This window comes from Electrophorus electricus, chromosome 7 (assembly GCF_041902795.1).
Source record: "Electrophorus electricus isolate QZ-2024a chromosome 7, ASM4190279v1, whole genome shotgun sequence".
NCBI classification, from domain to species: Eukaryota; Metazoa; Chordata; class Actinopteri; order Gymnotiformes; family Gymnotidae; genus Electrophorus; species Electrophorus electricus.
In genome coordinates, this window is record NC_137503.1 from 26,282,079 (window position 1) to 26,307,666 (window position 25,588).

At 38.6% G+C, this 25,588-nt stretch overlaps 1 protein-coding gene across 10 annotated transcripts; it reads right to left on the bottom strand.

Moving 5' to 3' along the window:
- Positions 1-800: 800 nt before the first annotated feature.
- mthfd1a (methylenetetrahydrofolate dehydrogenase (NADP+ dependent) 1a, methenyltetrahydrofolate cyclohydrolase, formyltetrahydrofolate synthetase) lies at positions 801-16,762 on the bottom strand. Of its 10 annotated transcripts, none has more exons than XM_035524302.2 (28): positions 16,393-16,737; positions 16,015-16,121; positions 15,849-15,933; positions 15,203-15,262; positions 15,071-15,124; positions 14,721-14,857; positions 12,951-13,051; positions 12,445-12,581; positions 12,017-12,128; positions 11,341-11,468; positions 10,800-10,897; positions 10,398-10,571; positions 9,812-9,948; positions 9,541-9,587; positions 7,778-7,885; positions 7,528-7,599; positions 7,167-7,277; positions 6,863-6,997; positions 6,636-6,704; positions 5,794-5,887; positions 5,332-5,471; positions 5,016-5,057; positions 4,653-4,753; positions 4,152-4,329; positions 3,495-3,602; positions 3,187-3,339; positions 2,264-2,352; positions 801-2,184 (listed from the first exon to the last, which is right to left on the bottom strand). In XM_035524302.2, the coding sequence occupies exons 2-27, from the start codon at positions 16,113-16,115 to the stop codon at positions 2,278-2,280; spliced, it is 2,757 nt and encodes a 918-aa protein (XP_035380195.1). In that variant the 5' UTR covers positions 16,116-16,121; positions 16,393-16,737; the 3' UTR covers positions 801-2,184; positions 2,264-2,277. The 10 variants fall into 10 exon arrangements, 9 of the variants coding, with proteins under 9 accessions (XP_035380195.1, XP_035380197.1, XP_081573028.1 ...); XM_035524304.2 differs by lacking the exon at positions 16,393-16,737 and adding exons at positions 15,411-15,476; positions 15,689-15,699 and having other exon boundaries at positions 801-2,352; positions 16,015-16,057; XM_081716902.1 differs by lacking the exon at positions 16,393-16,737 and adding exons at positions 15,411-15,476; positions 15,689-15,699 and having other exon boundaries at positions 801-2,352; positions 14,998-15,124; positions 16,015-16,055.
- Positions 16,763-25,588: the final 8,826 nt, after the last annotated feature.

Genomic DNA, 25,588 nt, shown 5'->3' on the forward strand with positions numbered 1-25,588 from the left:
GTATAAACTCACTGTTTACACAATGCTGGACATTGTGTGTCCCAGAAGCTATTCCTAACAGGCTGGGTTTTTAGAGTTCAGGAACATAAAAGGCTTCACATTCTCATATTCTGCTTGAAACAGGGACTGTATGCACATCTCCACCTTCCTTCCTTTATCCCACATTTCTTTCTTTCTTTATTTCTTTGTGTCTGAGTTTTGCAAGGCTCTGCCATCTTGTCTTTAGAATGATGTACAAAATGTTGTGCATTTATACATTTCAGCCTTTCCCGCACGGAGTTCTATTTCAGGCTAAAAAACTGACTGCACATTAAAAGTTCAGCTACATGATTTCCCAGATGCAAGTGGGAACACCCCACCTCCCCAAAGGTATTCTTATTGTACTCGGTATTGCTCGTCTAGATATGCTCTGCCCCTCAGATACCACTATAAATCTTAAACATAAAGCATTATTACAGGATGACAAAACAGTCAAGCTTAAAACTACTAACTGTAAATTGTGTCACTATGGTGTACTTTTGAAAAGCCACCATGTGGATTTTGGCCATGTAGGAAATGTAAAAGTGAATGATCAGCATAAATCAATGAAATGACTAAGGTGGATAAAAGGTAAAAGATTCTCAGGGATAATATTCATTTGCAATTGAAGTTCTGGTCATCAACAGGATATCTCAGCATGAGGAAATCTCTATGCTCTGTCAATATTAGATGATATCTAGAGCCAAAAGTGTTTTCTCTCCCCCGAAGGAAAATTACATTTCAGAATAAATGCCAGAATGAAAGATGGAACCAGGAAAAAATTCTCTCCACAAAACAGCCACTTTATTAAATAAACACAAAAGTGTCCAGATAACACATTAATCAAAAGTTATTAAAACATGTCAGAGGACACAGACATGATATTTGCTTAGAAAAAAAGTAAACATTAATCTTTTTGTAAACCACTAAATAATATACAGTATTTAATCTAAATGTTTGGTATGTAAACAACCAATTAATTATATTAGGAGAAAAGTACACAAATGTAATTGTACAGACATGCCATTTGCTTTGTAGCTATAGCAACCTCAGTTACTTAATGGAGGGTTACATGGTAATGTCATGTAAGCTCAGATAATGGAGATAAGAAACCCAGTTCAGGTGGAACCTTACAGGAGAATGCCAGATGCAAAATAGAATGTTAAGAAAAATCATGCAAGTCATAGTTTGTCATAGTTTTCCAAATGAGCACAGTGCAAACAACCGTGACTGCTTTGCATGTTCACATGTAAAACTCAATATCTGGTAATAAGAAAAGAAGTGTATTTGTGTTCACTGAACTTATTTAAAGCTATAACCTTAAAAACTATAACACATAGTTCATCTTCAGACTAAATGAAGCAGATTCAACACTGCTAGATCACATCTTAAACTGCAAGAAAAAAATGAATAATAACTGTGAAATGATGTTTTGCTTTCAGTGTCACTGTGATGGAATACTGGACTTTGTAGAAAGTAAGCTTAAGTCAAAAAATCTGAAGATGAGTTTTGTATAAATAAACTTCTGTAAAGTGCTTAGTTCAGCTCTTGTGCATAGAAAAGATAGGTGCTAAAGTTCACAAGTAAAAATACTTAATATGTAATGCTAAAAATCTCATGGAATCACATCACTAATAACACAGTCACACTGTGCAATAACACAAAATAGCATTTGTGATCCTTTTATTTGTGATCCTAACCCCAGTAAGACATCCACTGAGCTCCTCTACTCACTTTATGGCAATATTAATGAACTATTCATGCTCAGAGCATCAGATGGTATAGTGACTGACTGGCTGGATAACACAGAGAGTCAGTTATTGACATGCATGTTTCAGGAGAAACAATGGGACTGTTTGTAGAGGAGCTTCCTTATGTGTGATACTGACAATTGGCTCTGAAGCAGCTTTCTGAATACAAACCGCATGCATGTTTCAGTTATGGAAAGAGATACATGAAATATATTCCCAGCCATGATGAACACATTTACACTTTCTCTCTCCTTTAGCCTATACACATTGAATCAGTTGTAGGGTATGTATAGAGGGGTCATAGGTGTTCCAATATATGTTCCATTCCATTTACCAGCCATATTAAGAATCCACCCACCGTGTTGGAACTGTGGTTGGTTGCCAGAAACCCTCAGGATCTGGAGTAATTTTTCTACTGAATGGGACAAACCATTCTTTATCACCATACTGTTTGATTATTGCATAATTATCTTTAGTAACACCTGCCAACTTGCCTAATACAGCACAGCTATTGGCTGTTACTGTAGAGGTCGTTGTTGTCCCTCAACCATGGCCACACAGGATCTTCAGGGCAGTCCTTTTCCTGTTATATTGTTCACATAAAAATTGTAATTTAGTAAGAAGAAACGGGCAAATGGAGTCTTTATATTTAGAGCTATAAATAACCATAGCAGAATAAAATAATCATCAACCTTAAATCAATAACATAATCTGGTACATTTTTCTTACTATGCCATCTTAACTACTGAGGTATGTGTGCATATGTGGCAGTAAAAACAAATATACAAAAGTGTGATCAGAAATGGATGAAGGTCACTTGGACCAATCGCAGCTCTTATTGAGGTGCTCAAGCTCTGCACAGACTTGCAACCTAGCAACACGTCAGGATAAAAATATCCACTCCATGTGTGACCAGTCAGAGTCAGATTCTCTCAGCCTCATCACCACAACTGACTCATCCCACCAAATGCCTGGCTAACTGCAGCTGATCCACACTCCTATCATGTGGCTCCAGTGTCTATATGTTAAGGTTTTCATGAGAAGTGCAAAAATACTGCCTGTCTTATTGAATTAGTGCTGAATTTTCCTTGCTTGTTTCAGATATATCCCACTGTTGTGAAAGCTATTGCAAGAACATCTAGCTAAGGTCATAGTTTCTATTGTAATTAGTCATGCAACCAAAATAGCAAAACATTAATATCAAATAGCAATTTTAAAACTATATGCCTTAAATAAAGTAAATAGTCAACTTTCTAATAATGGTAATTCTGAAAAAACTAAAATATAACAAAAATATATTTTGTAATGGGTCACAATCAAACAGTGACATTAATGTTAAGGATCCTATTAGTTTTGACTGGAGAGGTTGGCAGCTCTATCCACAGGTAAAGAGTACAGCAGAAGGCAGAAAGCTCACCATGTCTGCCAGAAGGCAGAGAAAGTTGGCACCCACGTTGGCATTGACGTCTGTAATTGGTAGCGTAAAGTCCACGGGCACCCCTTTCAACTCTGGATCATTACTCAAGGATAGGTGGGTCTTGGCTATACACACTGGGAAACTACCAAAACCCTTAATCAAAACAATAAGAAATGTAATAAAAGATATATGTAAATGCATGTTAGTGCATACCAATGCCATTATCCCAACCCCCCCAACCCCAACTTTCCCATAGTCTAAGAAAATGCTGTAGAGTGTCTGTTATAACCATACTGATGTAGACTCACTTGTTTGATGTAAAGTTCCAGCTTCTCTTTGGCTTTTGGAGAGAACTCCACATCCTTAGCACCATACATGCTCTGGGCCACTTTTTTAATCTTATCAATGACTGGCATCTATAAGACAACATTCCTCTCAGATTCTGTAAGAAATCTATCTTATGGTATTGGGTTCTGTGACTGCTGCAGTTTATCTATGTAGTGAACAATTTTCCTGCTGGTTATATTTAGGCCTTGTCTATGAAATGTATGTGCATGATGTAAATATAGAGTGATAATGAAACGGCTCTGTATAAGAAGTGCTAATTTCTCTTGCTCTCTGAGGGACACACCATGAGGCTTTGCTAGTCATTTATGGGTAAAAGTAATCTGGTTCAAAAGATGAATAATTACCTAAATGCTTCTTTTCCATTACTGGTCATTAGTTGAGTGCTTAGCATCCAAAAAATGACATGACCTTTAAAGACTCCTCAGTGGGAAACAAACTAAATGCAGAATGCCCTCTGTACATCCAAGTGCACAGCTATGTTCCAACGCTCTACTTAAAACTGAAATTCAAGGTTGTGCTTTTTTAGCAATTGTACAAAAAGGTCTACCTGGATATGACACTGTTGCATTATATATTTAATTTTTTTTTAAAGATTCTACTGGTTGCATTCACTTTACCTGCAGATCATAGAGGAAGTGAAATGGCCTTCGCATCTCAGCTGCTTTCTGAACACTCTGTGCCAGAGCCAGTGCTCCGGCGCCCCCATGAGACCAGTTTGTGCATTTCACTGCATCAAACACACCAGTCTGCCTTGCCTGGTTACACACCAGTTCAAGCTCAGCTTCGGTGTCAGAGCTATGGCCAGAATTAAATAAGAACAGGTCAGAGTTCACAGTCACTTAAGTTTTTCATGAGTTTTCTGCCACTTCTGCAAGCATTAATATTTAACCATATAAAATAAATGTAAGCTGTAAAAAACTTTTAATGGTATAGATATTGCAGTCATATTTATGAACTAGACACTTGCACACACACACACACACACACACACACACACACACACACACACACACGTGCATACATGCATGTGTTTGGTTTTCTGGTTTTCGTGTGTGTGTGTGTGTGTGTGTGTGTGTGAGAGAGAGAGAGAGAGGGAGATAGGCTAAAATGTGCCTAACCTGAAGACGTTTACAGCCACTACCACTGGCAAACCATTTGACATGGCATTATCCACCTGTTTCTTCAGATGAGAGCAACCTTTCAGCAGCAGTTCCAGGTTCTACAGGATGGAGTGAAGGCATTATTTCACACCACTCACCACTGTGAACCATCACCTTACACACCATTGACACAAAGACTTTATTATGAATATTGGGCTTTCTGAAACTAAGAATTCCAAAAGCTACTGGATTAGAACATCTCTAATTGCAATGAATAAACCAATAACAATTACACAAAAAGACACACATATATGCATACACACATGGCAATAAAACAAGAAGCAAAAAACTGTCACTGGATTGATTGGATAGACACCTTACCTCTTGTAAATACTGTAGGGGCAAAGGAAACCCTGCTCTGATCTGTGAACAAAAACACAATGATTTCACTCACAATCTTGTCCATCTATAAAGCACTCTCACAGAGCCATAAAGCCCAGAAGACACATGGCAAATTGTAAAATGTACATTATTACTGGATCTACATGTGATTTTCTAGCAGGTGGGGGATTGGAATAGCTAGGTTATTTTATTACACACACATGCAAGGATTCTACCATTAGCTAAGAAGCAGTGGAACATCACACCTCTGCAAGAGCTGGGACAGGCTGTAGTTGCCTGGTGGGGCTGGACTCACCCGTGGGCCACCCCCGTGCATCTTGAGCGCTCTGACAGTGACAACTAGCACCACCACGTCGGGCTGTAGCCCAGAGGAGCGGCATGTGATGTTGAAGAACCTCTCCATGCCAACATCAGCCCCATGAGCAGTGTCAGAGACTGGGGATTGGGGAGGGCGGGGGTGTGGTGGAGGTGGAGCACAGTTAATAAATATTGTAATTGGTCTACTTATATTCCAACATATTTTCATTTGTTTACAAGCATATCATCGAAATAAAATAGTAAAAAATATTTTACTGTTATCAGAAAGTTTTAGATTTTAATGTCTTACAAACAACCAAACCAATAAATGAGTCAGTGTCTGATTTCCATTTTACTTTCTTATTTGCTGATATTTTATGATTACAAACCTGAAAAATAATGATTAATATAAATCAATTGCTACTAACTGATAGAAAGAGAATGACTGAGTATGCCTCACCCACAAAGCCTTGTGAGCCCACCAATTTTAGAGCTATTTTATCTGCCATGACAGAAGGGCTGTCATGGGCTATGTGAACAAATGCTGGGGTCCCCTGAGAGAGAGAGAGAGAGAGAGAGAGAGAGAGAGAGAGAGAGAGAGAGAGAGTGTGTGTGTGTGTGTATGTGTGTGTGTGTGAGTGAGAGAGAGAGAGAGAGAGAGAGAGAGAGAGAGAGTGAGAGATCAGGCAAATCTAAATAAAATTCATTCTCTGTTTAAATAAACTTCTTTGAATTATGTAATAATTAAACTTCAAGTGATACCTGAAAACTCTCCACAATAGCTACCATACAACCGCATACTGTATAAACCTGATACTACTTGTTATTGCTTAAAATGTTCATGCCAGCCACTCACTGACTACTCTATACTCATCCTATATATCTAAATCCTTCTTTGTATTTCCATTGATTAAAATAACATTCACTTAGCAATTTCAGTGCAACAGAGCTAAATTGGCATCAAGTAATAGCAGGACCCTAAAATACCCCCATATTTCAATATAGGTGGACAAATATTTATTCAAGATTATTTACTAACATGAACTCCACTGATATTTTTATTCAGCATTTGACAAATATCTGCATGAGTCATTTGGCAATACTGCAAACCTTCCCAAGAGGTTGAATACTGATGCAACATATATGCAAGGATATGGATATATACATATAATCCTTTAGAGGCAGAAACGTTTTAAGATATCAAGCCACATGTGGATGCTGTGAAAGCTCTGAGCAATCCATTACTCTTTTAAAATCATGATGATTCTATATCATAACTTTGTGAAAAGAATTGTATCATACTTCCAAAGTCTGCATCAGGCATGGCTTCAGGGCATTGTTCAGCAGCAGTGCCAAGACAGCACTCACACCCTGTAATGACCAGACAGGAAAACTTTAGAGCTGTCTCTCTCCTTCTTACTCTTCCTTCCTCTTTCTCTCTCTCACGTAAACCATACTTAGAAAAACATGCCTGTGCATTCTCACTCATGGACAGACAAGCTTGACATTGGCTTTGAGCTTGCACTCACCAGGTCCTCAGTGGTGACCAGCTCTCCTGATTGGCTGGCAGCCACCACCATCTTGGCCAACCTATGCTGCAGGTCTCGTGGACTGGTGCTCAGAGACAGCACAGCCATGATCTCATTCTCCAGAAAGGCACGATCCTGCAGCCCACAGACATTCACTATTACATAACTAACACTCTTTTCAAATAAAGCCTCTCAACACAATCAGCACTACTAGAAATACTATATAAGTAATAAGTATATGGAAGGAATTTGGACAAAAGTAGGCAACATAGTAATAAATGACACAATAAAAGTGCTCCAGTACTTCATTGCTGACACACACCATCTTGGTTTTCAGGTTAATGTCCAATTGAACAAAACGTCTAATCTCTTCCTGTGTCAGGGTTGAGGGATCAGATTTCACAATGTCAAGTTTCTGCAAAGAGGTCACAAAGCCCTCTGTGACTTTTTTGACATAACTTTGAAAACATATTCTTTGAAACTTAATGAATAAATGAACAAATGCTATTTATTAAGAATCATATCAGCAATGTGACATTTAATAACCTTCAGTTTAAAACAGAATGAATACAGACTCAGCTTTGGGTGTCCATGTCCATAACTTCATAACAGAGACATTGTTATTTATTTTGTGTAGATTAGTGCTAAAAACATGCTTCTCATACCTGCAGCCTCTTAAGCTGAGAAGGTGAGAAGGTCCGATGACCCACAGGTGGCACCAAGAGGTCATATAAAACCTGCCAGACAAGGACATTTTCAGAATAAACATAAATACACATACATACACGTGCACAGACACACTCAAAACACACACACACACACACACACACACACACACACACACACACACACACACACACACACACACACACAAAAAAAAACCCAAAACAAAACAAAACATAGTGTCCATCTAACCTTCTCAGAGTATTTGCTCTGGTAGTGGGAGTATGCTGAGATGGTGTCTAATACCAAGCTGCTGGCTGTAGAAACAGCATGAGTGTCTCCTAAGGGCTGAAGAATGACCTAGAAATCATGCAGAGGAGAAGCTGATAAGGCAAGTAATGCAAACAATATAGTGAAGAATGAGTTCACAGTTCTTCAAAGCTCTTCACACAGTATGCTTTTGAAACACAGACCTCAGCACATCAGTTAACATTTGGGGCAAATTCCACCACTTCATATTTCATGCAAAAGTGACTCATGCTGCCATAACTATAACATGACTATAACATGCTTTCTCCCACAAGACTGCTTTGTCCCTCAGTGTGCAATGAACTTCAAAACACAAACAAGTTGTAAGATTGCAAAATACATATACTATGCGTTTCCCTTTCTTCTATTTTTACATCCACAAATATTTCGATCTGGATAAAGAAACCTTTGACCTGTTGGCTTACTTCTTACAATAGATGTCATGACTGAGTGCGTTACAGTAAATTTACAGTAAATTATAAATTAATGAATGTTTTACTTTCTCAGGAACCTGGAATACAATATTTACTTTATAATGCAAAACAATAAATGATAAATAAAATTTAAAAAGCCACAGAATTCTTTGGGGTGTTTATTGTATTTTATAATTTGTTCTCACAGTGCAATATACTGTAGTTCAGAAAATAAAAATATATATAATCAATAACAATACTGTAATGCAAAATCAATATTTTCACTATATATAGTAATGATCACATCACACAATCTGGTTATCAGTGTACCGCCGGCCTTTTCCATCCATTCTGGCCATAGATTTTCATCAGCATCACACTGAATGTTATCTCTTGCCATACACCTAGGAAAAAATCCTTTTGAGTGCCTTATCCAGCCCTGGATGTATTTCACTGTTATGTCCATACACCCAGTAGCCATTGCATCTAGAAGTGACATCTGGTCATGTGGGTTGTGGTCATAAACTTTCCATCTCCATGCAGAAAAGGAAACATCTTCTGTCTCTGCCTCTGTCTCTATCTCTGTCTCTGTCTCTGCCTCTGCCTCTGCCTCTGTCCCCATCTCTGCCTCCGTCTACACCCATTTTACTCACCAAAGCTAAAGACTGCAAAGGCTAATCCAAAGATGGCCACTTTTGTATATATGTTAACAAGGCACAAGCAAATAAACACCTGTTTATGTCGTTAACTGACATGCCAGCCCGGTGTTTCATCAGTACATGTACTGCAGTAAAATCTCTTCAGTTACAACCTCATCTATATTTTTTCTTACATACATGTACATTTCAATGCCAGTATGTACATGTGTACCAATGGTAATGAGGCTGCAAAGAAAAAAAAAAAACTGAACAAACTTTCTGCTAAAATCAGTATAATCTGGTTTACCTATTTCAAGTGTATATTTTCATTTGTCTGTCAAAATGCAAAATATTTCCATCCACAATGATCAGATTTTTGTTTTGAACTGAAAGCTAACTGTTTTGAATAGATTATGTAAATGTCTGCAAAATTTGATGTAGTACAGAGAGAAGTATTCATGAATGCTCGAAGAAGTGGTTATTGAATGCTTTGCAACGCAACGGTATGGACCGCTTAGTTCACGTAGTCTACTGATATGGTGAATGTGTTAAGTGTTTTGAAAAAGTGGACAGGGTGTTGACACAAATGTGAATATGACTGTAAGAAACTGTATGTACCTGTTATACTAAGACCCAGGGGCTTAGAACAACATACCTCTTCTATGGGTATGATCTGAGAATAGCCACCTCCAACAGCACCACCTATATACAAACAATTATTTTGATTGTGTCAAAAACATGTGCAGATCACTTATGCATAATTAAATGTAATGAACTTCTACAGCTCTGCATAGTCTAGTGAGCATGTGTTTATTTTCACATGTTGGCTTAATCATTTATGCAACAGTTCCCACATAAATGTGCAAAGAACACTAATATCAGGCACAGTACTTTTTTCTCTAACTTTGAGAATGTAACATCCTCACCTCTGCTACCAAAGCTGGATGGTGGAGAGGGTTGTCCCACACAGGCAAAAGCACTGACGTTCAAGTGAGCCCCTAAAGCCTGTGCCAACCCGAGCACAACGGTGCTGTGGCCCTCACCCAGTGGAGTGGGTGTAATCCTGATCACATAAAGCAAGAAAGAATATAGTTATGGAAATTCAGTGTGGAATTTGTGTTGCACAAGTACAAGGTTAAAAACAATCATCCTGGTGTGTTCTGCGATATCTTTTTTTTTTTTTTTTTTTTGACATTTTGAGAACCATAAATGACAAAAATGCCTGCTAGGTGAGATCCCTAGGGAAATATAAAAGGATGGCTTCAGATTTGGTTTCAGATAAACTTTTGTAAAAATGCTAAGTTCACAAATAAATGGCTAGAACTACATTTGATATACATAAAATAAACTTCACAAATCTCTCATTGTAATTTTCATGATAATTTATGGGTATTGATTAAGATCAGTTTAAAAGAACTGCTACATTCGTTGCTCCAAAAAAACTGCATGACTTTGATTATATGATGCTTGCTATTAATTATGCATAATGTGAGGTTTGAAGATGAGCCTTACCCAGTGACCACCACATATTTCCCATCAGGCTGTTTGTTCAGACGGTTGAGGACATCCAGTCTCACCTTGGCCCTGCTTGCGCCATATGGCTCCACCTCCTTTGGGAACAGGCCCACTTCTTTGGCAAGCTGGCCAATTGGTTTTCCAGGGCATGAGTGAGATATTTGGGCATCACTGTAGAATTCCACAGGCCAGGAGTAGAGTTTAAGATATCAATACTGTTTGAAGGCACATTTGTGTGATTACATGCATGAGAAACAAATAAGCAATGCTGTTTATTGGAATTCATGAACTGCTCTGCTAATTACATATTTCTGTTCTATGTGCTAGATGGTCCTCTTTGAATTTTGAATATATTTGCATGGTCCTCTTTGAATATTGTAATATTGCATGTAAGTTTACCTTGGCTGAGGTTTCTGTGATTTCACCCTTTTGTAGGATATGCTCCAATTCCCAGGCCTATAGTTCTGTAGAAATCGCTGAGCGCTCTTAACTGTATTCTGTTGAAGGAAGGTATTATTTATAATAAGATGGGGATAAGTCTTTATATAATGGATGCCCTATTCATAAATCATTGGACTGACAGAGATATCAGTAATAACAACCCATCGTTTTTACAGTAGTGTCATAGAGAGCTAAAGTGAAAGGTATGTGTATTCTATCAATAACAGGACTGGATGCATTCTCAACATTTTGAAGTGAGTAGATTACAAGGCTTTTATTGAGGAGCCATAGGGAAAATGACTCATTGTTCGGCCTTTTGTGAAGCAATTAAATTGAGCCACAGTGACTTTCCTATTCTTTCTAACTACAAAAACATTTGGCTGATAAACGCTGTCTTTCATATAGACTGCAAAAATGACTTATCTACTGAGGTAAAATGCCACCATTTTGCACTAGCACACGTCTAAGTGCTGGTGTAAGAGCATCCATGGTCTGATACCTCCATCAGCATGGCTACAGTCATGGGCCCCACTCCTCCAGGGACAGGGGTAATGTACTTGGCCCGCTCTTTAGCCGATGGGTAGTGAACATCCCCCACCACCCGTTTTCCCCCAGGCCTGCTGCTGTCTGCCCACAGGGGTAGGAAATAATAAAGTATATGTAGGCTACTATTGCACTGAAGTTGTGTTGTTAAGTAGTATGGCTGAGACTTATTTTGAAAATGTTTTACGTACTTAAAAGACATTTTACTATTTTACTCCAGTACATTTTACTCCACTATATTGGGGGCTAATTACTTAGCTGAGTTTATAAAGTTTGAGTCAACTGAAATAAAGTAAAATTAAGTACAGTCTGTCACAAAAAAAAAAAAAAAAAAAAAGTCTGTCAAGTAAATTTCCTCATAATTGAGGAAACATCACATTACATATAACCTTTACTTAAAGTTTTGTGCTAGAACAGTTCAAATTTAACAGGAAGGTTTATCACACTGTGTAAGCAGTTCATACTAAGGTGCATTTTTGAACGCTTTACCTTAACTTATAATACTATATCAATTTATTTTTTTAGTTTCACTCAAGTGATGGCCCTGTCCTAGCCAGTCTGTGGGTGCAGGACTAAACAGACTCCATTAGGCACCTAATGTTCAAAAACAAGCCCTGAAGCAAAAAAGGCACCTGGAATGTAATTAATGCCACAGTCAATGACCACTGCACCCTCTTTTATCCAATCGCCTTTCACCATCTCTGCCTTGCCAGCACCCACTACAAGGATGTCCGCCCCGCCCACCTGCAAAGACAATACATATAGATATTCTCTATAGCATTTCCGTTAATTTCATTCATACAAACGTGAAGGAATGCATGCAATATAATTTTGCACCTAGCATCAAGAATAATGCATTAATGCCTAGTCTTTATATTACAGAGCTTATTTGTATTCTGGAGTTTCCAGGTGGGAGGAATAATTATTTTAAGATTTAAATGATCATAGTATGTGACATCTTTCCTGCTGTAATATATAGGCTACGGGGTTAAGGAGCATTCATCAACATGCGTGTGTGAGAGAAGAGGAAAGAAAAAGGAGGTGGGAGAGGAGGCATCACATGTGCTGCCAGGTCTGGAGTCTTGGAGTGGCAGCAGGTCACGGTGGCATGGTTCCACAGGAGGAGATCATGCATGGGTGCTCCGACAATCTTACTGCGGCCAATCACAACCGCATTCCTGCCAGCCACAGACACACCTGCACGCAGTATCAACAAAGCCACTTCACAACATTTCTGAACTCTATTCTGAACTCTATTCTAAAACTCTTACATTAAATTCAGTAACAACTGAATGTCTAACTAAACTCCCCAAGAAAGATGGTGGCACCCACAAAAACAACATCCAAGCATTGCATAAAAATGCCTTTTTATTAAGTCTAAATGATTTCTCCATTACGCAGAAGAACGGGAAATACCTTATATACTATGCTATACCTCCATTCTGCAGTTTCTAAAGTGAGCTGAGACTGTGGAGAGTGTGTCACAGTCATGTCTGCAGGTTCAGTTTTTCTCCTGCTTGGAGTGGTGAGGTATGGGGGGGCTCGATTTGCCTGACTGGGCCTCACCAGTCTGCCTGATGAGCTTCATGCAGCCATTGGGGGTGCAGGGGATGAAGCAGTCCTGCAGGTCTCCTCGAGCCAGTCTCCCTGCGTTTACACTGCTCAGGCTGTCCAAGCAATATGATTACCGATGAGTGTAAAGGTGATCACTGTATTATATCAGTGACACTATTATGAGTGGTCCTTTTTTGATTAAATAAACACTCGGTCTTGCAGTATTCACGAGGTCTTTCAGTGATTCACTGAGATTTAAATTTATAAATAATAAACTGTATAAATTAGATTCCTTTATAATCTGATTATAATCAATCTTACAGTTGTTTTTCACTTTATTTAGAATGTCCATGTTCATATCTGTAGATGTTAATCTTAGAAGTCACTGAACATGCAACATGTATAATACAACCTATTTTATCATACTTAACAAAGTATACAAGGCAAGTTATAGACATGCTGTTAACATTTATTAACTGGATTTTACTGGATTTTGGGTCAGGGTTAGGGTCATGGTGAGGGTTAGGATTAGATTTTGGGTTGAGATTAAGGTTGAGGTTAGGATTAGGATTAGGGTTAAGATTAAGTTTTGGACTGAGATTGAGGTTAGTTGGATTGGTTTGAAGTCTGATCACTGGTGTCTGAGCCTTGAAATGTTCCTCTTGTTGGTAAACTTGACTGTGATCATATCCAAACTCTCCTCTGATTCATTCATGACAATGTTACAGATACCATGTTGAGAGTTTATTAATCATCTATAAAAGACCACTCAAAATAAAGTGTTACCAATATATCTATCAAAAATATAACAAAAAAGCCTTTACACATTCTGCATAGTACATGAATACAATGTATTTTTGTTTTGTTTGTTCAAGAGAGGGCATGGATATATGTAAACAACCACCAACACAGACCAAGGCATGACATCAATTCAACATAAAGCCACAAGCTATTTGTACATGTTTACAATCCAGTTCATGGAGTGAAAATAATTCAAGAAAACTTATAAACTATGAAGAATGACTTCCAGCATTCTTGGAATTAACATCATCAGCTGCAAAATAGTTTAGCCACACAGTTGGCACGTTTCTTTTATCTAGAGAACCAGGAAAACACTGTGGAAAATAAGATCTCTCTGGCTACTCTCTCCCTGAGAAGTCTGAAGCATCTGTTCAAGTGAAATGAAAACACTTACAGCCAGGGGCAATATTTACACTCCACCTCAGCCACTCTCCCTCCTCAGACACCTGTAGCTCTGACAATTTGAAAGAAATTGAAACCACAGGCACTCTGGCCATCCATACACCCCGTAGAAGGAGAAACAGATTAAACCAACATTCCTGCTGGGTGGCCTGAAACATCTTTTACCTTCAGTTGTGATAGATGTTGTCTGGGATTAATGTCCCATGACAAAACTTTTATCTTTAATGCTATTAGACGAAGAATAAAAGTGATATTGGATGACACATAACGCACATAAGAGTGGTCATTAGGCCAAAAGCAAAGAAATTAGACTCGCAGGCCTGGAGCCCAGGTGCACTGCAGGTTGGAGGGTGTGTGACATGTCTCAGCTGTTTTTGACTGATCTGGGGTCTAGTCCAGATCTCAACACTGTTTGTGAACTGCTGCAATACCTGGTAAGAGCTTATGTGCTTTTCTCCCTGACCTAAACGGGGAGGCTCAGACTGACCTCTGCAGCTGTCCAATCAGATCTCATAGCTTCCAAAGAAGCAATGCTTTTTAGTAACATGGTTTTCTATAGAAATGCAGATCATCTCTCACCCATCCACATCCTTCTCAGGAGTCACGGCATTGGTCACTTTCTCTGTGTCTATGGGATGGACAGAATCCAGAGGTAACTGGACAATGAGACCATGGGCTTCAGGATTCTCATTAACTGCTGCTATATTTCGCAGAACCTGAAGAAACCGGTCAGCATTGTATTAGCAATCATGAAATCATAATGCCATTATCATTGTTAGAAAACATGACACTTTCCACTCCTGGGGTGCTCTGTCACAGATACCTGGCTAGGGTTACTCACAGGTGTAGTGCATACCTCTAAAAGGTTGGACAACAAACAAGTCTATTGCTGCCAAGTGTGAACCAGAGCCTGTCCACATCTTACATACCTCATCTTCTGTGGCCGTTTTAGGAAGCCTAATGTGTTTGGCATTAAGTCCAATCTGAGAAAAGGCAGATAGACAGTGAGAGAGGAAGAAAGAACATTACCGCATTTAAGATCAAGTTGATTCTCAACCTACCTGAGCTGCTGCCTTTAGCTTCATACTAATGTAGAGGTTCGAGTCTTCTCTGTCTCCAACCTATACAAATGCATGAATGAAAGAATATAAATCTATAATGTTAAAAATAATAATGTAAATCCATAAAACAATAAATGCCACTCTAAGATTTTACTGTAATAAGCACATACATTTAAATACATTTGGATAATTGCAAATAAATTAGTACATTCATTCTGTCTTCATGAAGAAATGTGTAACAGGGCAAATCCTATTATTTTCTAGGAAAGGAAACCTATAAGAGAAGAAACACAGTTGCCCACAGCCAAGGGTTATTGTGGGTCACAATGGAGTCACAGGCAGATGAACTGCAGTATGAACTTACAATGACCTATTTCATTTCACACTGGCTAACATCATAGATCATGTTTGTTAAAATACCATATGAAGTCAAAAGAAGAAAGAAATGACTCAAGAGTGATGAAGGAAAAGAGAATGGAACATTACCAAGAGGCCATCTGGTACACAGAACAGGGGGAAAGAATAGAGAAGGAAAAATGGATCAGGTTTGCAGAAGAGGACAGGGATAATGAAACAATTCTCCTCATCTTTACAAACAACAACAACAACAACAACAACAACAAAATAAAGACAAGGACAGACTGACCTGTAGCACCACCAGGCCTGGTCTAAAGCCAGGAAGCTGACTCTTCATTTCTGCCACCTCCTTTTTCAGCTGCTCCCTCACCTGTCTGCAGGTACAGAGATGGCATGAAGTTTGATCATGCCATCCTTACAGAATTCAGAAGTCTTCAGGGCTTGCTCCAACTCACTGTGAGGTCTTGTTGCCTGAGATGACAGTTGCAATGGCTCGTGGACCATCCCAGTATCTACGCACTCCATGTCCCACTTTCAGGACAGTGGATGGAAACATGTCTGGCTAGGGAGAAAAAGACAGTTTACAGATTTTTTTTAGAAGAGGACAGGCAGAATGAAATGAGAAGACAAAACGAAGTGAGAAAGGCAACATGCTTTTATTTTTAGAAAGGTAAAGAGATTTAAGCTTTAAGATGCAATTTTAAGAAGGAAAAGAAAAGAAAGCTAAAGCAAGGTAGTAGTGCAAGATTAGTAGTGCAAGTAATAGTGCAATGAAGTAGTGCAAGACTTAACATGCACCCCAAAGTTACAGAACAACCTTTTTAAGCACATACACAGAGCCCCCTTAACGTCCTTCAGAGCTGAATATAGCCATAAAGTTGACTCGTATGTAGAGAGTTCCTTCCAGACCACTCTTCTGCTCCTACACAGTGGTCTCCTCCTCTGGCCCTTGTCTTATCCCTGCACTCTTATCCCTGCTTTTTCCACAGCATACCAGCTTGCTCCGGGCAGCCTGGGGAAGTTAAAAAAAATAAAAAATAAATAAAAAAATCAGTTCAGGCCCAGGGAGGCGCAGAGAGATTAAAGCCAAAACAAAATCCACATCAAAACTGGCAAGTCTCAACTGCTTGCGTGGAACAAATGGGTCAGCTCAGTGTTTGGCTCTCTTTCAGCCAATCAGAGAGGTTTTCAGTTGTGGGTGTGGAGTTCCTGGAACTGAACTGTTCTTCATTCCTTAATGCCCCTATCTGTCTATTTATTCACTGCAACGTGCTGTTCCCTTAAGAAAATGTCTGCTTGCAATCAGCTGGGGAGAAGAACTGGGTGGGTGGGTCTTGGCTTAGCTGTGTTCCAGTGAAATGAGCAGGTTTTCACAGAGCAATTGTGAACTCTGGCAAAAAGTCCCTCCCCTTCTCCACCCTCAGCCAACCAATAAAAGGTGTTTGAAAATTCCTGGCTGTCAACGGAGGAGTTTCCCTTTCAACAGTTTAAACTGTTTAAAAAGACACCCAACTGCATTTACTGATTAAGAAATCAAAGAATTGAATGTTGTATAGCGTTACTCCAAAATGCATATACATCAGGTTACAAATTATTTGAATTGTTATCCTATTTCATGAAACCAGCTGATATCATCAGATTCTTTCTAGAGAGAAATTACCTGTTGCTTGATTATAATACATTATAGTTATTGTTCACTGTACAATCACAGAAGATATAATCTGCATTGTATTCATCTTAGAGTTAGAGTTAAAACTGTGTTACTCCCATGAGCACATCAAGTTACTCAGGTTGTAGTAGATAACAAAGTCCTGCTGGTTTCTAGACAAAACCATGTGCATTACAAAGCATTTACATGCTAGGTATTTATTTTATTTAAATACTCTGCTATGGATAGAACACTATGAAGGTAACATAGCTAGCAATATTTTGATTAAAAAACTATTTAGTTATTTAATACATTGTTCCATCTCTCTTTTAAGACAGTCTAAACACCTCAGCATATTTGCTAATGATGACCTGTTACAGCACATGGTCTGAGACAAAATGTGTTTTTATGTTCAGTTTCCAGGACAGTGAATGGGAAGGTAGGCATGAGCCTTCTACTACAGTCATAAGAACTCATAAAAATCATAAGTAATTTGTTTTTTAACAATAGTCTATTGTTTAACCAAGTTTGTCCATCAAGAACTAAGACCTTTATACAATGGCCACCTGGTCTGATATCTTCACCAACTGGGCTTTTGCACTTTTTTCCTGGTATTTTTCTGCAAATTTATTTGTCATCCACTAGGTGATGCTAAAGATCTTCAAATGCACACTGTACAATAACTCACTTTGACCTCATGTCAAAGGAGCCAAAGAGATGTTAAGAGATGCTAACTGAATGTTACAACTTGATTTGTCCAATAAGTGTCTGCATTTAAAGTAAAGGGCCAAAACCATCACATAATTCAGCTCTTAAGAGCAGTTTCTCACTACCAGTGCATTTGGCAACTGCTGAGGTTAGTGAGACTGTTAAAAATCTAAAAAACACAACATAAGGAATTTTAATACATTTCACAAATCACAGTCACATAATGTAAACAGAAGTATTCTGTCCAATAGTAGAGATCCACGGAAGATCATTTAACCAAAAAGTCATTTTGTCACAGGATTATAGTCAATAAGATGATCAGCATACCTGGCTAGATGCCATCTTATGACAAAACATTCTGTGTCCAGGCTGCGTGGGCTCTCCAGAACACCATTAGATCCCTGGAAGAATTAACAAGCATTAGGATGATTTCCTGCTTTATGGACATTAGAGGGTAATTGCTCTGTTCTGACTGATCTTGTTAGCCAAATGACATAAGCCTGACTTCCTCAGAGTGCAGAGAAAAAAAACAAACATTTGTTTGGTGATCATCACATATGCAAACTGGAAGAAGCAGAGTCTGTACCTAGCAAAACAATAGGGAGTGGCTTGGGACCTTATAAATGGATATGTGGTGGCAGTTCTTGTGTACTCTAAACACAGATACACATCAGGCCAGAGTCAAATCCAAATCTTACAATTCATTTCTAATTCAACATGTGTGCTCTACAGAGTACAAGAAGAGCTATATTAACAGCCTTGAGAAGAACAAAAAAGTTGCACTAATTAAACAGCACATAACTCAACTGCATCAAAAATGCTTATAGTACTAATGTGAACAACTGAAGTGTTCTGTAATGACACCGGGAGACAAGAATCCACGTGCAAGCTTGTACTGAAAAAAAAAAAGAAAAAAAAAAGAATCACAAGAATAATCAGGTCCAGACAGGTTCAAAACACTAAATAATGCAGGCAAACAAGTAAAAAAGGGTAAAATCCATTCACAAACTTCAACACACCAGGCAGAGAAGAGAACCAGAAACACAAGAACAAAACACACTGAGAACTATGATAAAGAAAACAGCAAGACTTCGCACAGAACTTACCAGGATACTGATCTTAAATACTTGTTCTAATGAAGCAATATTCAAACCAGGTAAGAAAGACAGTTCAAGAGACTAGTGACATAAATCTCTGCAGAGGAGGAGGAGAATCACAAGAGTGGGACATGACAGCTGCCAATCCTCTGAAGCAGCAGTTAGTATGAGTATGAGTATGCAGCTGGCTATTTGAAAACATTTTGCATCAAATTCTACATTATTAATAATATAAAATAAACTGATTACAAATGCCAGAAGAACTTTAACCAGATGTTAATCAGCAGAGATAAGACCACATTAATACATCATCTATTAGCATACTTTATTGTTATATCATTGTGTTGAATTTCTGATCAAATATATTGAATTTACAAAATCGCATCCATTGCATGCTTTGTAATTGTGAACTATTTGATATTTGACTGAAAATTCAATTCACTTTAGTTTAGCATTGTAGTAAAATATCATGGTAGTAAAATATGAGGGACACTTTTTGGTGTCAGAAGATGAAAGCATGCAAAGAAAATATGGTAGTGGCTGCTAGTGTTGAGGCTCATCTTGTCTTTTCATGTCACACATGAATTTTTAGTAAGTCTTGACAAGTCTTAAAACACTGGAAACTTGAAATGCCTTCCTGAGACTAGACAAGACCACATAATATTTAAACTAGTAATAAAATTAAAATTTATTTAGCATAATTCATGTCTAGTTATGAAATGCCACTGAAAAAAAATGTGATGCAATGGCATGCTTCTCTTGATGTCCACCTTGTTGGTCTTGGCCTTGGTCTTGGTTTTGGTCTTGCCTACAGTAATCTTGAACACAATGATAGAGAACATTTATGATGTTTTAGGGCTGTTTTGGTGCAAATGATCATGGAAACCATTGGTAAGATCAACAACATCATGTATATTTCTAACTATCAGTGCAGTGTGGTCATAACCCCGGATGCCTTCCAACATGACAACGATACTAAACAACTGGGTCTCTGGCCAATTTTATCCGTGTGATCTGATTTAGAATCAGGTAAACCACATTCGATATACAGAATGTTTCTGCTTGAACGGAATGTCCAAGCTCTTTCTTAATGTCTTCTTATTATTATAAACTTTATTTATTATCCTTGTGAGGCAGGGCTACATTAAGTACTAAAAACAGTGGCAGCAAAAATTCTGACACCAATAATTTTAAGTGAAAAATGGTACTCCATGTTTTAAAATGTTTTATTCCAAATAAAGACATATATTATGTGACACTGGCTGAGCGTGTGCTGTTTACTGTTTCATTTAGCAAGGCTACCAAATGGTAAATCATGTATAAGAATGTAACCTTAACAGTTTCACAACCCTCTTAAAAACAGCTTCAGTGTTCTGATGCAAACATGCTGAAATACGCAGTCTAGGCTGATACAGAGCTCAAAGGGTGACTTCAGAAGAGCTTTCCTGTGGTGCAATGATGTGTAGAGTCAGGGTTTGTGGTGTGCTCTCATTACGAGACACTCTTCCTGTCCTGTACTTCCTCTCACCCTTCAGCCCCTCATGGGGAGAGCTCTCAACACTAAGGAGTGGCACATGACCTCAGTACTAATTCATCTGTGTGTGTGTAGGTGGTAGATACATTAGATCACTTACACAGCAAATTAGTTTCTACAAGAGTGGTGGTTAAATTTCAGGAAATGTCCTATACCGAGGGCTTGCTGAAATGTGACGAGAAACATGAAAACCTTGCACACCTTGGAAATGCTTGTTCATGAACTCCATGTGTACATACAGCTCATTCTTCCTATTACATTTCTACTCTCTGATGTGCTCTTATGTGCTCTAATAAACACACACTCACACCCACTACCCCGCACAGATGCACACACAAACTCTTTGCCCAAGATGTCCCTTTTATTTATCCCTTTTGACACTCATGTCAAATATTTTCATTTGTCTTCACTCTAGAGTAAAATGCTAAAAACAACAATTTGCTGTGCTTGAACCAGACTCATGCATCTCAGACTACCATGGGCCGTGTGCCGGACAATCAGAATCCGTCATCCCCAAGTGCAGTGGTGTGCAAGCAAATTGGCTCCGCAATTTCTGCCATGGTGGCAAGGGGGATGTCCGTCCCTGAGCAAATTTCTCAGGCCCCTCTGTCCCACTTACGTCAAGAGTCAGCACTTGCCACCAGGGCTAGGAGGACCTAGACCAATAAATCAGAGGATCATAAAGAAAAGTGCTGAGGCGTGGTGATTTATGACCTTGGCTTGTTCCACCTTCTCTGAATGCCAGCCATGTCACAGTGGTACCAAAGCAGCTGCAAAAGGGGGTTGGCATCACTCTATGTAGGTCACAGAGTTTTGAGGAGGAAGTGAGCCCAAACTGGCAGAGAGGGGGCTTCACTAAAGGTCCCAACCTCAAGCCAGGTGAAGGTGATATTACTCTCAGGTGTGCTAAACAGGCAAATAAGGAGGATGCTAGGGAGTTTCCAAGCATATGAAACAATATTTTGTTCAGTATTTGTGAAGACACAGGTGCAAATTCACATTTTTAGAGAGAGTGAACTGTAATCTCAAAAGTACCATAATTGGCGTTATGTGATGTTGTAAATGCACACTAGATGGTGCTAAAATACACAGGTCTCTCTCTCTCTCTCTCTCTCTCGCGCTATCCTGCTTTCTGTCAATCTCCTTTTCAAAACAAACACAAATCACAGTGATGTATTATATCAGAAGTGTCCACTAGGTCCACTGAGTACAGACACACACACACACAAACTATTGTACAAACTATGGGTTTATGTTATTTCGCTGAGTGAGAAATTCTGCTTCGTGAAATACGTACCATACACAGAAGCTGCCAAGTACAAAAATACAGTTCACATACAGTTAACTGAACTGCATCCTGCACAATTAAAAATCATGGTTGCTCCTTTTTCTTATTACAGCATGTCTTTTCTTTTGGCAAATGTTCTTATCAAAATAATTTTAACTGCTTACCTCAAAAGTTTAAAAGCTAATTTAAAAAGTCAAGCAACTCAGAAAGTCTTCAGTGCAAACAACACTTCATAGTATGTAATAATATACTCAGGTAATGGCCCTGATAATGCTAAAAGCTGTTATTTCAACTTTCAGAGCATGGTCAGACAGATAAGGCTGAATCAGCTGCACTTTTAAGCCAATGAGGGACCCCCATGCTGGTTTTAATGAGGGACCTATTTCATTTGGGGGGTCTTAAACCCTAGAATACACTCTGAGCCTTTCTTTGCTCACAGTGGTACATTCTTCTTTCTTTCTTTCTTCCTTAATGGTCCCCTCTGCTCGATAATCCTGCAACTCAGTGTCCTGTTGGAGCCAAGCATCGTGCGATGTGGGGGTGGTCAGATGCCATTAGCAGAGAGAATTAATCAAATGCTGGTTGAAACGGAAATTGCTCTCTGTTCAGATTTGAATGAATTGAGACCAGGGCTGATTATTATCAGAACCTATTTGTTAGAGGTGCTATAATGCCTATGTGAAAACCTATAGCAAGAACAGCTCGCAGCCTCCCAGTGTGGTGTAGCCAGCTCCTTAAAAGAGGCCTATATCCTAGTTTTGTATATTACTATAGCACTAATCACATGACAGATCATGTGGCTGATCACAGTGTAGTAACAGAAATAACTTTACTGAAAGTAAATAGAAAGTAAATGTTAGTGATGAAACACATTTGTGTTTCTTAGCCTGTTTGTGTAGTTTGTGTTACTTATTGTAGCCCGTTTCCCTATTCTGTCACTTTATAACAGCTCATACCTGCTATGATGATATCTTATTTTCAAATTTCAATCGGAAATTCCATTTTGTATATTTAACTATTTAACTTAAACAAAAAACAAAAAGCATGTCTTCTATAATCATACTGTCATTGTTGCCCCCCCCCCCCCCCCCCCATTGTCACTGTCTCATGTGATTGGTTCATTTTCTCCATTCTTGTTCCAGTCCTTATTCACCTCATTTGTATCACCTGTGTATTGTTAATCCTCATTACACTGTGTATTTAAGCCCTGTGTTTTCCCCTGTTAGTTGGATGGTCTTTGTGATTCCATGCCTCTATGGTGTTTGTGCTGCCTGCTATCATTAATCCATGCATCTGTGTTCTGTGTAGTGGGAGGTACTAAGCCCTGTCATTTTTGCTCTGCCTGTGTTTCTTAGCCTGTTTGTGTAGTTTGTGTTACTTATTGTAGCCCGTTTCCCTATTCTGTTATTGTGTGTTTACTCTCTTTTGTTTACTATGTATTCCCGGATTCGCCACATTGGCTCATTGACCCTGGACCGTGACTATGACTCTGATTATGAATTTGCCCTTAATAAAGCTTGCTCTTCTCAGCATGCGCATCTGCCTTGTGAGCTCTCCATGTTGCATGTATGTAAAAAGCATAATATTAATTAAATAAATAAATTAATAGATCAATTATTAGAGATGCAGTAAAACAAAAACCAAACCCTTGAGGGGAAGCTTTACAGGAAGAGAAAGAAGAGCATCCATATATCCAAAGTGTTGTAGCCATGACAATAGTGAAATCCCTGAGGTCTGAAGTCTGTACGGGGTGTGTGGACATGGAGGAGCTTTGATAAACAGGGGGAGAGGGGAATTCTAAAGATGGAAGAAAGGACTCTCAACATTCAGTGTCAATATTAGTATTTCAGAGCCGTTCTGTTTGTCAGTGTTCAGTTTCATACAATTGCAATTCATCTATAGCTTTATGTGCCAAATACATGAAATTACATTTGGAGGAGGCAACCATATAGTTACTGTTGTGAGAATAATATAAATTGTATCTTTAGCAAGCTAATTTGTGAATAATAACTGAAAAAATAAATGAAAGAAAACAGTTCTTGTTAAAAACTACCAGCTGAGATGTACTGTGCAAAGACGCAATCTCCACGAAGAGAGAAGACCGGCTCCTGTCAAGAATAGGACTGCTACAAGACCTTAGCAATATTTCATAACTTTCATTAAACTCAGAAAAGTCAAATGCAGGATACCTTGCAATGAACACACTGACTAAAGAGTTGTCTAATAGGCCTGTAGAATCCTTCAGCCTAGCAGCAGTGGAAAAGCCGGATAATTAATTAGATCTCAGTGTATGGTAATAACACAGTCTCTGTGGAATTGCAAGTCATTCACATTCATTTGTGAAAGTAACTGCTTGCAATTACAGGCTATAAGTAATGCTGCACAAATGCACAACACTGATTCAAATCCTGATGTGTAATTCTCTCACACGTTTTTGTTGATGGGGGAACTGCAGGTGCAGTGGCTGGATATATTCAGGCTTATGTCACTGTGTGACAATCAGTATTCAAAGAGGACATCAGAATGTAAAGATAATAAACCTGGCAATTTATTCCTGACATGTCAGCATAGCTTGTCTCTATGAGTATAACAACAAAAGGAATGTTTCTAATATCTACAGTGGGGGAGTGTCCCTGAATTATTGAGTTCACGTGTTATTTCTACCCTGTCACAACACAATTACTTTCCAAAAAGAGACATCAAAAACCACCACAAAAGACACTGGCAGGTACAGTGTAGAAGAACTTGATTATACTTAAAAATGACACCTGTGAACCTGTTGTTACTTCAACAAAACTCCAGCATGACAAAATTATAGACATAGTCATCACCGAAACACTTATTCCCAGTCCAGAAAGCAGAGAGTCAAAATGTGAGACTGTATTTCAGTGTGTTTGCTTTACTGTAAAAAAAATTCTTAGATCAGTTTGCCTAATTGATGGATCTATACATCAGCCATCCACTGCAATATTAGCAAAAGTAGGAAAAACACAATAGAGTTGTTTATACCTAGTGGGCACAGAATTGCTCCTAATGAAAAATGAAAAGTCTCCACAAAAACACACTCCAGCACTAAAATATGTGGACTATCTTTTGCATATGAAAATCAATGCAAAATAGTCATTATTTGAGCAATTGCCACATTTGATGATTCACTTGCTAATGGACAGTGGTGCACAGGCGCTCAACTCTGACAGTTTTCTGGTCTGTAGTCATAATTGCAAAGGCGACGAATGGGAGATGGATGCATTTGGTAATGAGTCAGACATGAAGGCTGTTGCATTATGCAAGAATCAACATGAAGAAAGAGGGACAGCGATTTTACTTTTCTAAATTCCATGAATATATGCATACATAAAAGGTGGATGAATTTGTTCTCCAAACAGGTCATTTCAAAGCATGCAATTTTAGTGTTGACAACAAATAACCAAAGCGCTATCTCATGATGTTTCTATTTCAGATCTGACACCTGTAAAAATTGTGTCTCCCCACATAGAAGTTAAGACAGCACATCTACAAAAGCACAGTCCAAATATTGCGCCCCAAAAATTCAAAGACATCACCATACTGCTCGAGCTCTGGAGCACTGGTGTGGAATCTACCCAGAAAAAAATCCAAATCCAAAGAAATTTGAATTATTCATTACTTTGAGTTGGAGACAGAAGGATAATGACATGAGTGTTGACTCTCCTGAAGCACTGATAAGTCTCCCTGTATTAAACTGCTTCTGAATAGTTATGCAGTTTGTGATCAG

Bases quoted from the DNA above. Each gene is read 5' to 3' on its own strand.
- mthfd1a (XM_035524302.2), bottom strand. From the start codon at position 16,115: ATGTTTCCATCCACTGTCCTGAAAGTGGGACATGGAGTGCGTAGATAC. The intron at 13,052-14,720 runs GTGAGAGATGAT...TTGCTTGGACAG, and splicing joins CCTGAGAAGGATGTGGATGG to CCTGAGCAGTGTAAACGCAG. The intron at 4,330-4,652 runs GTTAGGCACATT...TTCTGGCCATAG, and splicing joins GTGGCTGTAAACGTCTTCAG to CTCTGACACCGAAGCTGAGC.